This window comes from Stegastes partitus, unplaced genomic scaffold (genome assembly GCF_000690725.1).
Source record: "Stegastes partitus isolate 25-593 unplaced genomic scaffold, Stegastes_partitus-1.0.2 Scaffold515, whole genome shotgun sequence".
In the NCBI taxonomy this organism is placed as follows: Eukaryota; Metazoa; Chordata; class Actinopteri; family Pomacentridae; genus Stegastes; species Stegastes partitus.
The window spans coordinates 182,711-199,924 of record NW_007578246.1 but is presented as its reverse complement, the minus strand read 5'-3'; the positions used below and the strand labels follow the sequence as shown (position 1 = coordinate 199,924).

At 42.5% G+C, this 17,214-nt stretch overlaps 1 protein-coding gene across 2 annotated transcripts in view; it reads right to left on the bottom strand.

Moving 5' to 3' along the window:
• prdm6 (PR domain containing 6) overlaps positions 1-17,214 on the bottom strand; it is an 86,801-nt gene that overhangs the window by 63,029 nt on the left and 6,558 nt on the right. For both annotated transcript variants that reach the window (XM_008287696.1, XM_008287697.1), the window contains 2 exons: positions 13,130-13,278; positions 12,361-12,519 (listed from right to left, as the gene is read on the bottom strand). In XM_008287696.1, the coding sequence (XP_008285918.1) occupies positions 12,361-12,519; positions 13,130-13,278 (308 nt within the window). The remainder of the gene's footprint in view (positions 1-12,360; positions 12,520-13,129; positions 13,279-17,214) is intronic.

Genomic DNA, 17,214 nt, shown 5'->3' with positions numbered 1-17,214 from the left:
TCTTTGTGGTCATGTTGTGTCTGTGTGATACTTTTGTGTTACCTTTGAGTTGTGTTGTGGGTCTTGGGAATCATTTAGTCTTTGGAGTCACTTTGCATCTCTTTTTGTTTTGGTTTCTGTCTTTTCTTTGTGGATGTTTTCTGTTTCCTTCTTCAGCTCCTTTCACAATAAAACACGTTCTCCTGACGTTCTGTTCTGTGTTTGATGCAGATCATGTAAATGTGCAGCACTGAAGTCGAACATAAACCATCACGGTTCGTCTCATAGAGAGAGATCTGCACTTGTTTAAGTTTAGTTTGTTGTGTTTCATGTAATTAACGCACAAAAAAGGCTCGTTAAAGTTGTAATATTGCATTTTAGCGGCTGCAACAAACAGTTATTTCTGTTATCAGTATTAGTTAAGAAGAGTTTAAAATAAAAAGAGTAAAAAAAGTCAGAAAATCACTGAATCAGCACCAAAAAACAACTAAAGTTGACTTTTGTGTCACAGAAAACCAGCAGATGTTCACCTGTGCAGGTAGATTTTATTTTAAATTAAAAGGTGGCCGTTCTAATTGATCCGTTATCGGAGCGGTGTGCCGATCAGTCAGCTGATCGTCTGATTGATCATCAGACGCCTCATCAAAGATTTCTTCTCATCGACGCTCCGCACAGAGCAGAACCCAACAGAACCGATCTAAACGGTGGTTTGTTGTTTTACAGATGTTCAGTGTTTCACAGCGTTACAGCTGGAATCTAAACACTCAGCACCGTCGTCATAACGGACTGTAATGATCTCATGTTGCCATGGTGACCAACACTAACTGCTTTGTGACAGTTTGGTCTCCTTTACGTCATTTCCTGTCTTGTCTTTGTAAGCGTTTGTTTTGCATCTTGCTGCAGTTTTTCTGTTACTGGAGAGACTTTGCACCTGTTGTTGCTCATTTTATCAGTCTGTATGAATTTATGGTCATTTTGTTTCCGTTTGTTGTCGTTTTGTGTCTCTTTGTGGTCATTTTGTGTCCGTGTGTTGTCGTTTTGTGTCTCTTTGTGGTCATTTTGAACCACTTGGTGGTCACTTTTTGCCTGTTTGTGTTCACTTTGTGTCTCTTCTGAGTCATTTTGTGTCATTTTTGTGATCACTTTGTGTCTCCTGGCAATCATTTACTCTATTTTTAGCCACTCTGCATCTCTTTGTGGTCATCTTGTGTCATTTTGTGTTATTTTGTGTCATCTTGTGTCATTTTGTCGTCCCTTTGTTCCTTTTTTTGTCATATTGTGTGTATTTGGAGCCCTTTTGTGTCTTTCTATGGTTACTCTGTGTGTCTTTGTGGTCAGTTGATGCTCGTTTGTGTCATGTTGTGTCTCTTTGTTTTCATTTTGTGTGTCCTTGTGATCACTTTATGTCTCTTTGGAATAATTTTGTGTTTACGCACATTCATTCTGTGTCTTGGCAAACATTTAGTGGTCATTTTGTGGTCATTTTGTGTTCATTTTGTGGACTCTTTGTTCCTTTTCCTTGTCATATTGTGTTTATTTGATGTCATTTTGTGTCTCTTTGTGGTCATTTTAAAGCACCTAGTGGTACCTTTTTGCCTGTTTGTGCTCATTTTGTGCCTCTTCAGAGTCAGTTTGTGTCTCCTGGTAATAGTTTTGTGTATCTGTAGCCACTCAGCATCTCTTTGTGGTCATGAGTCTGTGTGATACTTTTGTGTTACCTTTGAGTTGTGTTGTGGGTCTTGGGAATCATTTGATCCTCTTTAGAGTCACCTTACATCCCTCTTTGGTTATTATTCTCTTATCTTTGTCATTCTGAGTCTCTTTGTGGTCATTTTATGTTTCCTTCTTCAACTCCATTGAAGTTATTCTTCCAGAACTTCGTTTTCTGGTCCCAGATATCAGATGACAGTATCATCAGACATCCTACTTCAGGAAGGACTCGCTGCAGCTCCAGTCTGAAGCTGTGAAGCTGTGAGCTTTACACGTTCTGTTTATTCTGAGTGACGTCCGTCGATGAGCGATCTGCTCAGCTTCAGCCAACAGCTGACTGAGTGGGAGACACCAAGAAGTCTGAATGTACCGACACACTTTGACCTCCTGACCCGGTTACACACAGTGTGTGTGTGTCTGTGTGTGTCTGTGTGTGTCTGCAGACAGGAATGTGTTTCGGTTATCAGCTGAGAACACTTAGCTGCAGCTCTGAACCAGCGCTGGCATGTAAATGGCTGCTCGGCCGGCGTGCCGCGGACGAGTGTGTGTTTGTTTATCAGAGAGTCGCTCATGCAGCCGCGAGGCGTCGACACACACACTCCGCCTCACACACTCCCTCCGCCTCACACACTCCCTCCGCCTCACACACTCCCTCCGCCTCACACACTCCCTCCACCTCACACACACACTCCGCCTCACACACTCCCTCTGTCTCACACACCTTCTGAGACTTAACACCAGACTCCTAACACCAACCTGATCGGACCTGATCCACAAGTTTATTTCACGTTACACATAAAACGAGCAACAAATCAACATCAGGACATTTATTTCCTCTGTACTCTGCATTTCTTTTTGGTCATTTTGAGCCTCTTTGTACTCAGTTTGTATCTCGTTGTGGTCATTTTGTGTTGCTGCAGTTGTTTTTATTGTAATTGTCGTGACTTTTCACCTGTTTTTGTCATTTTATGGGTCTTTATCTTCATTTTGCATCTCTCTATGATAAATTTGTGTCTGTTTGTTGTTATTTTGAGTCCCTTTGTGGTTATTTTACATCTTTTTGTCGTCATTTTGTGTGTTGCTGCACTTATTTTTTGTAATTGTAGCGACTTTGAACCTGCTTTTGATCATTTTATGTGGCTTTGTCTTTATTTTTCATCTCTTTATGGTCATTTTTTGTGTCTTTGGGGTTCTTCTGTGTCTCTTTAGGGTAATTTTGCATCTCTTTGTGGTCATCCTTTGTCTTTTTGCTGTTAATTTTGTGTGCTTGTGGTCACTTTGCGACACTTTTTGGTCATTTTGTGTCTCTCTGCGGTCATCTTAGGCCTGTAAGGGGTCATTTTGCATATTTTTGTGGTCATTTTGTGTCCTTTTGCTGTTAATTTTGTGTGTTTGTGGTCACTTTGCAACGCTTTTTGGTAACTTTGCATCTTATTGTTATCATTTTGTACGGTGCTGCAGTTATTTTTTGTAATTGTAGTGACTTTGCACCTGTTTTTGGTCATTTTATGGCTCTTTATATTCATTTTGTGCCTCTTTGTGGTCAGTTTGTGTATTTGTGATCACTTTGCAACGCCTTTTTAAAATGTAAAAACAGGCCAAAACTATAAATAATATCAACAAAATGTATAAATCAGTACTTTGACAGGTAGAAATTTGTCCTTTTACAATGTGTAACCCTAAGTTTACATTATTTTAATTTTAATTGTACTAAAACCAGGTAAACGTGTTCTTAATTTACACACATTTGCTGTTATTGTCACAGATTTGTACTTTGTAATTCAACTGTCTTTTAGTCTTTTTTAAACCCTCGCTGCCAGATTTTAGTAGTTTTTTCTGCTGATTCTTAAATATTTACATCTTAAACAAGTGAAGCTACAGAAGTCTGGACGCAGCTTCTGATTGGTTACCGAATGACACGCCCCCGTTTCAAACCCCAAACTGACCAATCAGCTGCTTTGCTCTCAGCAGCTGATTAAACCTGAAGAGGGAACATCAGCGTCAGAAAAAGTCCAGCTGTCAGCCTCCCTCCTCTTCTTCTTCTTCCTCCTCTTTCTCGGCACCGTCTTCTTCTTCATGTTCTCCTTTTTCAGTCTAAATCCTGTAAAACTGTTCCTGAGAGCCGATCAATGAGCGCAGCTTCTGTTCTACAGCTAATCAATGACACTCTACTAATTCTACGTTATCTGCTCTCTTCATCTCCTCCTCCTCCTCTTTCTTCTTATCTCACCGTGTCGTCTCCTCCTCCTCCTCCTCCTCCTCCTCCTAATCTCACCGTGTCCCAGGAGATAAATACAAACACAAAACTATAAAGTAACGCAGAGTTTTATTCAAATTTAATTCATCTTCAGCAGCAGCTTTCAGCCACAAAACGTCTCTTTGGACTTATTTTGCCTTTTTGTCGTCATTCTTCATCTCTGCTTTGTCACTTTATGACTTTTTGTGGTAATTTTTTGGTAATTTTGTGCATCTTTGAGGTCATTTTGTGTATTTGTTGTTATTTTGCATGTTTTTATGGTAATGTTGTGTCTGTTTACAGTCATTTTGTGTGTTTTTGTGTACTTTGCATTGCTTTTTTGTCATTCTTCATCTCTGCTTATTAACTTTGTGCCTTTTTATGGCAGTTTTATGACTTTTTGTGGTCATTTCTTGGTGATTTTGTGCATCTTTTAGGTCATTTTGTGTTTTATTTTTGTGTATTTTTCCAACAGTTTATGTGTCTTTGTGGACATTTTGTGTATTTGTTGTCACTTTGCATGTTTTTGTGGTAATTGTGTGTCTCTTTACAGTCATTTTGTGTGTTTTTGCTCACTTTGCATTGCTTTTTTTGTCATTTTGCATCTCTGTGGCCGTTTAGTTTCTGTTTTTTATGTCTCTAAAGTGTTTTGTGTGTCTTTGCAGTTGTTTTGTGTAACTGTAGGCACTTTGCATCGATTTGTGGTCATTTTTTAGTCTCTCTGTTTTCCCTCCATGTCTCTGTGGTCATTTTGTGTCTCGGTGGTCGTGTTGTGGCTGGTTAGTGAATCTCTTTATGGTTCATTTGTGTGTCTTTGGGTTCATTTTGTGTCTCTTTGTACTAATTCTTTGTCGTCTTGTTGTCATGTCACTGACCTCCTCATCGTTGGGCCTTATTTTAACCGCCTCACACGGATTCTTAAAACAAACGGACCTTTGATTTCAGTTTTCTGCTTCTCTTCCTCCTTCTCTCCCTATAAGGAAACACTCTGCTCACATCCATCTGATTCCCCTCATTGTTGCTGAACCCTCCAGAACCACAGGACCCGTCGGGCCCGCTGGTGAAATGAAGCTTGAATAAAACCAGAACGAAGCCGCAGTTCTGCTCCTTCGCCTCCTGCTGCTCTTCACTCCACCAGATCTTTCACCTTCCTTTAACACAACACGGCTCCGTGGGTCCGTTTGTCAGCGGTCGGCCTTGTAAGCCATCAGCGCCGCCGTCGGGCCCAACAGCAACAGTCCAGAACCATCTGAGCCGCTCCACCGATCATAAATCAGACGGTAATAACGGTTCTGAGATAATATTTATAGAGCCGACCCTGATTCACCTCCACAGCAGAGAGGTTCTGTCTGCACAGCTGCTGCTTTCTCACACAGCAACCGGCAGCAGAACCCCACACAGAACNTTTTGTGTGTTTTTGTGTACTTTGCATTGCTTTTTTGTCATTCTTCATCTCTGCTTATTAACTTTGTGCCTTTTTATGGCAGTTTTATGACTTTTTGTGGTCATTTCTTGGTGATTTTGTGCATCTTTTAGGTCATTTTGTGTTTTATTTTTGTGTATTTTTCCAACAGTTTATGTGTCTTTGTGGACATTTTGTGTATTTGTTGTCACTTTGCATGTTTTTGTGGTAATTGTGTGTCTCTTTACAGTCATTTTGTGTGTTTTTGCTCACTTTGCATTGCTTTTTTTGTCATTTTGCATCTCTGTGGCCGTTTAGTTTCTGTTTTTTATGTCTCTAAAGTGTTTTGTGTGTCTTTGCAGTTGTTTTGTGTAACTGTAGGCACTTTGCATCGATTTGTGGTCATTTTTTAGTCTCTCTGTTTTCCCTCCATGTCTCTGTGGTCATTTTGTGTCTCGGTGGTCGTGTTGTGGCTGGTTAGTGAATCTCTTTATGGTTCATTTGTGTGTCTTTGGGTTCATTTTGTGTCTCTTTGTACTAATTCTTTGTCGTCTTGTTGTCATGTCACTGACCTCCTCATCGTTGGGCCTTATTTTAACCGCCTCACACGGATTCTTAAAACAAACGGACCTTTGATTTCAGTTTTCTGCTTCTCTTCCTCCTTCTCTCCCTATAAGGAAACACTCTGCTCACATCCATCTGATTCCCCTCATTGTTGCTGAACCCTCCAGAACCACAGGACCCGTCGGGCCCGCTGGTGAAATGAAGCTTGACTAAAACCAGAACGAAGCCACAGTTCTGCTCCTTCGCCTCCTGCTGCTCTTCACTCCACCAGATCTTTCACCTTCCTTTAACACAACACGGCTCCGTGGGTCCGTTTGTCAGCGGTCGGCCTTGTAAGCCATCAGCGCCGCCGTCGGGCCCAACAGCAACAGTCCAGAACCATCTGAGCCGCTCCACCGATCATAAATCAGACGGTAATAACGGTTCTGAGATAATATTTATAGAGCCGACCCTGATTCACCTCCACAGCAGAGAGGTTCTGTCTGCACAGCTGCTGCTTTCTCACACAGCAACCGGCAGCAGAACCCCACACAGAACCGAAGTACCACCACCCAGCAGCACCGAGGTACCAGCACCCGAAAGTACCACCAGCCACTGCATAGAGGTACCAGAACCGAAGTACCACCACCCAGCAGCACCAAGGTACCAGCACCCGAAAGTACCACCAGCCACTGCATAGAGGTACCAGAACTGAAGTACCACCACCCACCAGCACCAAGGTACCAGGACTGAAGTACTAGCACCCAGAGGACCAAGGTACCACCACCGAGGTACCAGCACCCCTATTCACAGAACCAAGGTACCAGTACTGCAGTACCACCACCCACAGTATCAGGGCACCAAGACTGAGGTACCACTACCCACAACATCGAAGTACCATGGTCCCAAAGTACCAGTACCAAGGTACCACCACCCACAGAACCAAGGTACCAGGACTGAGCTACTGGCACTGAGGTACCAGCACCCACAGTACTGAAGGACCACAACCCACAGCATCGAGGTAACACGACCCAAAAAGTACCAGTACTGAGGTACCAGCACCCAAACGTACAAACATCTACCACCACTGAAGTAATACCACCCACAGTACTGAGGTACCAGCACCAGAACCAAGGTACTGGCACTGAGGTACCAGTACCCATAGTCCTGCGGTACCACTACCTACAGCAGTGAGGTACCAGCACCAAAAAGTACTAACACCCACCACCACTGAAGTCATACCACCCACAGTACCAAGGTACCAGATCGTGACCCTGGGGTTTCCCCAAGACTTGGCTGTAAAAACCACCACCGAGGTACCAGCACCAACAGCACCAAGGTACCAGTACCCACACCAATGAGGTACCAGTCCCCAACAGCACCAAGGTACCAGTACCCACACCAATGAGGTACCAGTACCCAACAGCACCAAGGTACCAGTACCCACACCAACGAGGTACCAGTACCCAACAGCACCAAGGTACCAGTACCCACACCAACGAGGTACCAGTACCCAACAGCACCAAGGTACCAGTACCCACACCAATGAGGTACCACAACCCTAAAGTACTGGCAAGAACAGCTCCGAGGTGTCAGCACCAACAGCAATGACATACCAGTACCCACACCAACAAGGTACCAGTACCCACATGAACGAGTTACCAGTACCCAACAGCACCAATGGACCACCACTGAGGTACCACAACCCTGAAGTACCAACATCCTCCTACCACTGAGGTCCGACCCACAGCACCGAGGTACCGCGTTTACTTTTGCTTTTAGTTTCTCTTTATGTTGTTGTCTACGTCTCTTTTTGCTGTTTTACGTCGTTTCTAGTTTCTGTCGGTTTTTGCTTTTCGTCGCTGCATTCAGTGTTTTTCAGCTACTTTTACTCTATTGTTGTCCAACACTGTTTACTTTTGTTTTCCATTTCAGTTTTCTTGTGTTTTATGCTCCTGTTTACTTTTTGTTGCTGTTGTTGTTGTATTCAGTCTTTTTCAGTCACTGTTTATTGAGAAAATGAACAATTAATTATTTATCTAATCATTAATAAATGTCCAATATATTTTTTAAACTGTTATTTTTCCGGTTTGTTAAATTACAAACAATAAAACACAAAATGACTGAAAAGAAATTGTACAAAATGTCCTCCTTAAAAAGCAAATAGTTTTTATTCCATTGCAAAATGTGACCATAAAAATGGTTTTACTGTATTTAAATCATCTAAAATATCATCTTACATCTACCTGCTGGTATTTTTACAGTTTTTAAACGTCTTCAGACTACAGAGTTGTTTCTGACACCCTTGTTTCCAGACTTCTACTGTGTTCTTTACATAGTTTTGTTGTTTTCACAGCGTTTATGAGCATCAAGCACCGACTGAGCCGAGCTGACCGGACCAATCAGTGACTGCTGGGATCCTCAAGAACCTTCAAGGTCGGTTTCAAACATGTGACATGAAGAGAACATGAGCTGCAGATCATCACAGCAGGCGGCTCCCAAAACACACGCATCAAACACGCTGCTGGACCGCAAACACGCTACACACACGCTACACACACACGCTACACACACACACACATTACATATATTACATACATGTACACACACACGCTACACACACACGCTACACACACACACACATTACATACATGTACACACACACGCTACACACACACACACACACACCCAGTGTTATTCTAACATGTTCTGGAAAAGCCCGTCTTTGTTCTTGCACCCCTGCCGTCACCATGCCGACAGGATGATGTCACACAGAGCGAGAAATGAACTGAGTTAACCCGAACCACCGAGTGGGTTTAACCAAACAGAACCGGGCCGAGCGGCGGTCGCAGTCTGACCCGGGGAGAGCTTTTGACACCCAAATTACAGGCGAGGAGGAACGTGGAACCTGAGCCCCGAAACCAGATCCGAACCGGGTCTCCGGCCCAGTCTGGGTCCAACCACAGATCTGAGCTGTGATTGGATGCAGGAGGAGGTGGAGGAACCAATCAGGAAGTCCTACGCCATGACAGCAATGCTATGGGGTGCTATTGGCTTAATGCTAACATGCTAACAACAGTGACTATGTTTGCATGCTAATTTGCTAACATGTGCTAACTAGCGCTAAACAGACCAGTTTTTCAGATGTTGGGTTCAGCAGTACCGGACAAATGTAAACAGGTTTAGAGAAATGGTTCTAGAAAAGCATGAAAGTAAACAGAACACCGACCCGATTTTATCAATGTCGGCTTTTATTATTATCTGTAAACACTGATATGTGATACGTCATGTGATCGGTACGGCGGAGAGAAGGAAGGAAGGAGGGAAGGAAGGAAGGAAGGAAGGAAGGAAGGAAGGAAGGAAGGAAGGAAGGAAAAGACTTTCCTTCCTCCGTTCTTCTTTCCTTTCCTTCCTTCCTTCCATCATTCCTTACTTTGTTTCCATTTTCCTTTGTTCCTTCCTTCCTTTGTTATTTCATTCTTTCCTTCCTTCCTTCCTTGTTTTGTTCCTTTCTTTAGTCCCTTCCTTCCTTCCTTCCTTTCTTCCTTCCTTCCTTCCTTCATACATCCATTCTTTACTTTGTTTCCTTCTTCTTTGGTTCTTTCCTTCCTTGTTTGGTTCCTTCCTTCTTTCCATCCTTCAGTCCTTCCTTCCTCCCTTCCTTCCTTCCTTCCTTCCTTCCTTCCTTCCTTCCTGTAACTAACACCACACTAAACCTTCCCCTCTGTGTGACTTGTTGGATTCTGGTTCTGACCGTTCAGTCGTGGTGACTGAGGAGAACGTTCAGTCCAAACAGCAGTTTCTGGTTCTGGTTCTGGTCCAGACCCGTCGTCTGGGTTTTTACTGGAGCTTCCTTCTTTTCTCCAGGCCCCTCAGTCTGAGGTTAAACATTTCGTCGGCGCTGGTCGTCTGACGGGCCTCCGGAGGGTTCAGTGAATTCCTCACTTCCTGTCGGCGTCATAAAACCGATTCCAGCGTCGGGTTCTGTTTGTCCGTCCGTCCGTCACGCCGGTCCCGGCGGACCGACTCTGTGCTCCGGCGGTTTGTGGTCCCAGCGTCCAGTAAAGACTGGGTAATGTTTTCTCTGCTGATGTCATTATTTGTGTATTCTGGGTTTTATTAAAGGCCCTCTGACATGGTTCTGTTGATTACAGAACCAAGTGGTTTCTGTCAAACTGCACAGTCGGGTCTCAGCGAAGCAAACACGTTGTTATCGGAGGAATTTATTACCGATGACACGACGCCCCAGACGGTACCAAACAGCAGAACGCAGCGTTTAAGGCCTCGAAAGTGAGTTTCTGTCACAGTCCATTTCAGCAGGCGGGTCCAACAAGGTCCGGGTTCAGGACGGGTCAAAGCGAAACCATGAAACCAGTAAAACGACGTCTCTGTGTCTGGTGCTGCTCATTAAAGGATCCTTCCGCCCTGAACGGAGGATCCTCAGCCGATCAATGTGTCCAGCAGCAAAATACTGCAGCGCCGGAAACGCAGGCGTCTTAATTAAAAGTGGCCCTTCCTGGTCGCCATAGACAACATGACACCAGCGCCCTGATTGGCTATAGGACACGCATCACTTCCTGTTTTGGGAGGCGTCAATAACGGAGTTTAACAGCGGCTGAGTCTTAATGGATCTCCATCGATGGGCCTAATGAGAGCTCCAGCCGATAATCTGCTGCAGGTTACAGCCAGTTATCGGATCAGCGCCTCTGCAGGGGATCAAGGGCTGGTTGGAGGCCCCGCAGAGGGCCGCGGACGGACTCTGCAGGGTCCGAGTCAAACACGACGGAAACAGCATGTTGTTTATGGACTAGAAGGTCTGTACTGGTTCTGTTTACTGGTTTACTGGTTCTGTTTACTGGTTTACTGGTTCTGTTTACTGGTTTACTGGTTCTATTTACTGGTTCTGCTTACTGGTTTACTGTTTCTGTTTACTGGTTTACTGGTTTACTGGTTCTGTTTACTGGTGTACTGGTTTAATGCTGGTCTGAATACTTCTTCCTTCTTATTTTTTCCTTCCTTCCTGCTGGACTATGAATGTTCACCTCCAACTCTGACCTGTAGAGCACCTCCTCCCTCCTCCTCCTCCTCCTTCTCCTCCTCCTTCTCCTCCTCCCACCACCACCTCCACCCTCCTCCTCTTCTTCCTCCTCCTCCTCCTCCTCCTCCTCCTCCTCCTCCTCCTCCTCCCTGTCCTCCTCCCTGTCCACCTCCTCCCTCCTCCTCCTCCCTCCCTGTCCTCCTCCTCCTCCTCCTCCTCCTCCCTCCCTGTCCTCCTCCTCGGTCACCAGCAGAGACGGATGTCCGGTCAGCAGACTGACCTTTAGCAGCTCGGCCACCAGGGACCCATCCGTCTCCCAGCATGCTCTGCTGCGGCTCTGATGCTAATGCAGCTGTTTATAACGGCCACATTGACTGTATGTAAATACGAAGCGCTCTGATCGATGGACTGAAAGGGTGACGTGACGCACAAACACGGCCGAACGCGGTCCGCTGAGCCGGTTCTGCAGATCCACTCTGAGCTCACCGCGTTAGCGTTTACGTCTGCAGACGGTAAACGAGTTCTAATTAAAACGGACGGACAGACGAACCTGCTGGACTAAGATTTATTTAAACGTCTCAACAAGCCGCAGACTTTTTTTAGTCCACGGGACCACGTTTTTAATCACGCTGAAGTTTTCTCACGCCGTAAAAAACATTTTTAAAATTCATTGTTCAGACAGATTTGACCTGTTTTATGTCACAGATAATATTCAGTAAAAACACACAAAAAAAACCAAATTATATGTTGACTATATTAAAAATACTAATTTTTACAAATACTAATCACCTTTTTATGTTTGACCATAAAATTATAAAGGTTTTACTTTTATTATTTAAATCAGCAAAAAAATATTTGAAGGAAGATTTTGTGTCTTTAATTTTATAGATTTTCTCTGTTTTGTTGAATTACAGATAAAATCAAATAAATTATTAAAAAACACACAAACTAAAATATTCTTACATTAAAAAGAGGCCAAAAATGTACTTTTAAAAAAGCAGTATTTTAACAAATTAATTAATTTACAACAATTTGGGTCCAAAGTTGCCAAAAATTATATTTTAAAAAATGGATTAAAATGTAATTAAATGGTCTAAAAGTAAAACAAAACATGTCCGGAATGACTCAAAAATGACCAAAATAATTTTATATCCAGCTGCTAGCATCAGTATTATGGGATGTATCATAGTGTGAACAGTTTAATGTCTATGACACAGAGTCAGAGAAACAATCACTGGTACCCTGGATGTGGTTCTGGTTCTGATCAGTCACCAGAGGAAACTTTACAAAGTGCATTCTGGGTAAACTTTCCAGGCTCATGTCAGCATGTGTGATGGTGGTTGGTCAGAACCAGTTCTAGACAATGGAAGGACCGTTTACCTCCAGAACCTACCAGAACCACCTACAGACAGGTTACCGTTCTGATATATAACATGTCCGTTTGTCTCTTACCTCCCACAGGTGTCTGGTGTTCCTCATGGCTCCAGACTGCAGTTTGTCCAGCAGCAGAGGAACTCCCTGAAACGGGCCGATCCAGGTTCCCTGAGGGATCCGTTGGGCCGCGCAGATCCCGTAACCCAGACCAGGAACGGTGCTGGTGCACAGACACACCTGCAGCGACACACAGGGTCGGCACGGCAACATGTGATGAGAATAATGAAGAGAGAGAAAGTTCTGATATTTATGGTTCTGCAGCTCAGTCGTGTACTGATCCGTAAACCAGAACCAGAGCGCTGAACTACGAAGCACGATCAGTCTGTTAGCAGGAACGCTAAACCTGAATCCACAGGCTTCAGTGTGACGCTGTGGAGCTAGATCTCCATGGTAACTGATGCTGCGGAGCTAGATCTCCATGGTAACTGATGCTGTGAAGCTAGATCTCCATGGAAACTGATGCTGCAGAGCTGGATCTCCATGGTAACTGATGTTGTGGGCTAGATCTCCATGATAACTGATGTTGTGGAGCTATATCTCCATGGTAACTGATGCTGTGGGGCTAGATCTCCATGGTTACTGATGCTGCAGAGCTAGGTCTACAGTGTAATCTGTATTGCGCTGAATTTTATTTTTCATGTTTAGTTTTATTTCACTTTTGCCTGTAAAGCTCTTTGAATAACCTCAGTAACTATTTAAACTAAACAAAACTTCAGTTCAGTGCTGGTCGACGTTACTCTGGTCTGTAAAGTCAGAACGTTAAACACACAAAGATGGCGGCCGTCACCTCTCGGGGCAGGTCTCTCAGCCAATCAGGGACGTCCGGCAGCGTGACGGGCGCCGCCGAGCTGCTGGTTCCAACGAGGCGGCGGAGGGAGTGAAGCGGCCCGTGCATCGGACACTCGCCGTTCCGGTTGTCGGCGCACATGTCGCATCCTGCTGGAAGACAAGCCGACAGGAAGCCGTGAGGAACAAGAGTCTGGTTTCTGCTGGAAAACATTTAGCTGCTGAGTTCAGGCTGTAAACGTGATCGTTCACCAACAACCTGCTCTGTTGTTTATCTCAGTCCAGTATTTATTGATTTATTGTGTTTATTGTGACTGAAACACATTTTAACTTTAATCAGTGAACGTTCATCAACCTGATGCTGGAACACACCAACTGGTTGTTCTTGTTGCCCCCAAACTCCTTCTCCTTCTTATGGTTAGTTTCTTTATTTCAGCTGTTTAAAGTGCTCTGTTTATATTTTGTAAGTTCTATTTTCTTGTTGCTTTAATGCAAAAAAAACATCTGATTTGAGCAGAGTGACTCTTCTCGGCAGGTGTTACGTTTTTGTTTTTTTGTTGTTGTTGTTGTTGTTTTTAAATCACCAAAACGTCACTGTTTATCAGAAACTTTAAAAACAGACAAAATAATCAGATTTTCAATTTTCCGATGGTCCTTGAATGTGTCACGTCTGACACGTGGTTGCTTTGGGAAAAATAACCAAACCTCAGCTCAAAAATCAGGATTTTATTAAAATCTTCTTATTTTATCAATAAAAAAAAGATTCTGCTCGACAGACGGAGCTGTGATCAGGAGTCATGTGACAGAAACATCAGAGTTTGAAGTGAAGGAATGTTTCCACAAATCAAACCTGATCAATAAAATAAACACAGGAACACCTCGTCTATAAATTCATATTTTTACAGTATCTGTTGACATTTAGAAAAACTTTAGATTCCAGTTTTTATTATTTTTTCTAATATAAATACACAAAGAATTTAAGTTTTTAATTTTGCTGTTGTGTTATTTCTGTCATTCTCACTGTGTCCTACTGACAGAGTCATTACTGTTATATTATATTATTATAATAAATATAGGTATATTTTATAGGAAGACGTCTCTGAGTTCTGTCCTCCTTCACGTTGTTCTGGTTCGTAGAGCTGAAGGACTTTATGTGAGTTAAAATGCGACTGGACTGAGAAACTGGACTTAATTCAAACCATTTTCTCTTTAAAGACACAAACAAACAACTTTAACCTTAAATCCTAAAACCTTTGAGGAGCTGCTGACTGTCTGAACGCAGCCTGGAAATAAAAACATGTTGGAAAAAAAAGCTGATTTTAGGGTTAAAGTTCCACTAAATCCACTAAAACATGCAGAATAAACCTGATGTGACAGAGCTGTGAAATAAGTTCATCAATGTGGAAACAACAAAACCAACAAAACGAATCTCCTGATATTTACAATCATAACTTCAGTATATTTATATCTGTTCTATTTCATTATAGTTTCACCTTCAGATGATTTTCTTGTTTAATTTATGATCGTTTGTGTTTAAAATGTTAAAAAAAAAAGCGTTAAATGTCTTGTTTTGATTAAATATTCACTTTAAAATCATTTCAATTTCACGCATTTCAACACAGAACGTCTGATTTTTAGTGTTTCTGCTCATAATGAGCGATAAAACTCGTCATTATGGACGTAAGCCGACAGCATAAAGTGTTTTGTTGCTGCTTATCGTCAGAACTACAGTTTGAGTCTCGTTTAAATCGACGGATTCGTCCGTCTGAGGGAAAAACTGGACGTGAGGATCAACGCCGGAGTCCAGAAAAAGTCCAGAGGAGGCCTGCAGTGTTTGTGCAGGTTGAATATGTGGGAATTAGCGAGCGTCAACATTTACTCAGAGATGCAGGCTGACAGTAATGGATGCTAATTGACTGGAGCAACATAATGAGAGATGATTATCTGCAGAGGAAAGTCCCACAGAGCCGCTCGTGTTGTTCCAAAGCTCTCGTTCCCAAAGTTAAATATCCGTCCGGCGGCGCTGCGTTTACACCGTGATGGATTCGGATCCATTAAACCGGATCGTTTAGGAGCCGCAGCTTCACGCTCCAGCAGATGGGAAAAATTCTTCCACTTCATTAAACCCAGATTTAAAACAACAACGACCCTCTGGTTGGAGGTAAAGCTGCAGACCAGCGACACCAACGCAAGAAACCAGCAAATAACCAAATACAGACGTGGAGACGTAACTAAAAATCAGAAAAACCCAAAACAGGACGACCGGAGTGACGACGAACCGCAGAGCGCTGCAGCACGAGTAGAAGAAACCGATTTATCTGGTGGTCGGGACCAAGTGGAGAAAATAACGGAGCAGACCGAAGCCAAGCAGTCACTGGACACAAAACTACCACAAAGAGACACAAAACAACCACAAAGAGACACAAAAAGGGAAACAAAAGTACCACAGAGAGACCAAAAATACCATAAAAGAAACACAAAAACACCAAAACGAGACAGAAAACAACCACAGACTGACACAAATCAGCCAAAACGAGACACAAACAGACCAACAGTGACCAAAAACAGATCAGTTGAACACTGAGATGGAAAAACAAACTAAGGAGACGCATAAAGATCACAAAGAGACACAACATGACCTCCAAAAGAACACAAAAAACAACAACAAGAGAGAAAAATAAGACACGAATCAACTAAAAACAGACGTTAAAAGAGGAAAAAGAGACACAAGAATACAGACAGTGAGCAGAAACACACAAAGTGATCATCAAGAGACAAAAACAGGCATCTATGGACGCAAAGCCACCACAAATAAAAACAAAAGCACCACAAATAAAACCAAAGCCACCACAAATAAAACTAGAACGACCACAAAGAGACAGAAAACGACCAAAATGAGACTCTTACAGGGACCAAAAACAGATAAAGTGATGACAAAGAGACCACAAATACACACTATAATGTAAAATATGAGACACAACATGAGAAAAATGAGACACAACGTGAGACAAAAAATGAGACAAGATAGGACAAAAAAATTAAAAAAATGAGACCAAAAATTAGATGAAAAATTACAAAAATTAGACACAAAGTGAGACAAAAATGACCAGAAAAAGACACAATATGACCAAAAAAATGAAACAAAATAGAACAAAAAAATGAGACAAATAAGACACAGAATGACCAAAATGAGACAAAATTAGATGAAAAGTGAGAAAAACGAGACACAAAAAGTCCAACATGAGTCATCAAACAGCCACAAACAGACTGAACCTGCTGCAAACAGTTTGTTTGTGTTCAGACGAATTCTAATAAAGTTTTGTTGAACCAACAAACGACAGGAAGCAGCTTTTCAAACTACAACCTCATTAATGACGGTTAATTAATTCTCATAAAAGTCCAGCTGCTCCACTCGTTTACTGCACATGATTTAAGAGGATTCGTTTTACTTAATGACCATAATTATGAGCTTTAATTGGTGGATGGAAGCTGCTGTTGATTTGCTGTGTGATGGAGGAAACATGAGCTCCTGGACTCACGCTGAAGACATCAAGTTACCCAGTCCATAGTTTTAAACCAAAGACACACAAAACCACCACAAAGACACACAACATGCAGACAGCAACCAAAAACAGTTCAAGTGACCAAAAGACAGGAAAAAATGTAGAGACACAAAATACAAAACGACAAACTGAACACATAGAGACACAAAAAGACACAAAAAGACACAAAAAGAATCACAAACTCAATGATTCCTAAGAGCCAGAAAACATGTAGAGACGTAAAAAGAGCACAGATGATGTAAAATTATTATCAAGAGACAAAGAAATACCACAAAGAGACACAAAAATACCAAAAAGAGACACACAATGGCTGTAAAGAGACACAAAACAAAGACAAAAAGACACAAAAACATCAGAAAAAGACATAAAAACAACACAAAGACACACAAAATGACCAAAAACAGGCACCAAATGACCATAAAGAGACACAAAACATCATAAAAAAGACATAAAATGATGAAAAAGAGACACAAAACACCCGTAAAGCAACACAAAATGACCACAAACAGACACACAAACTCCT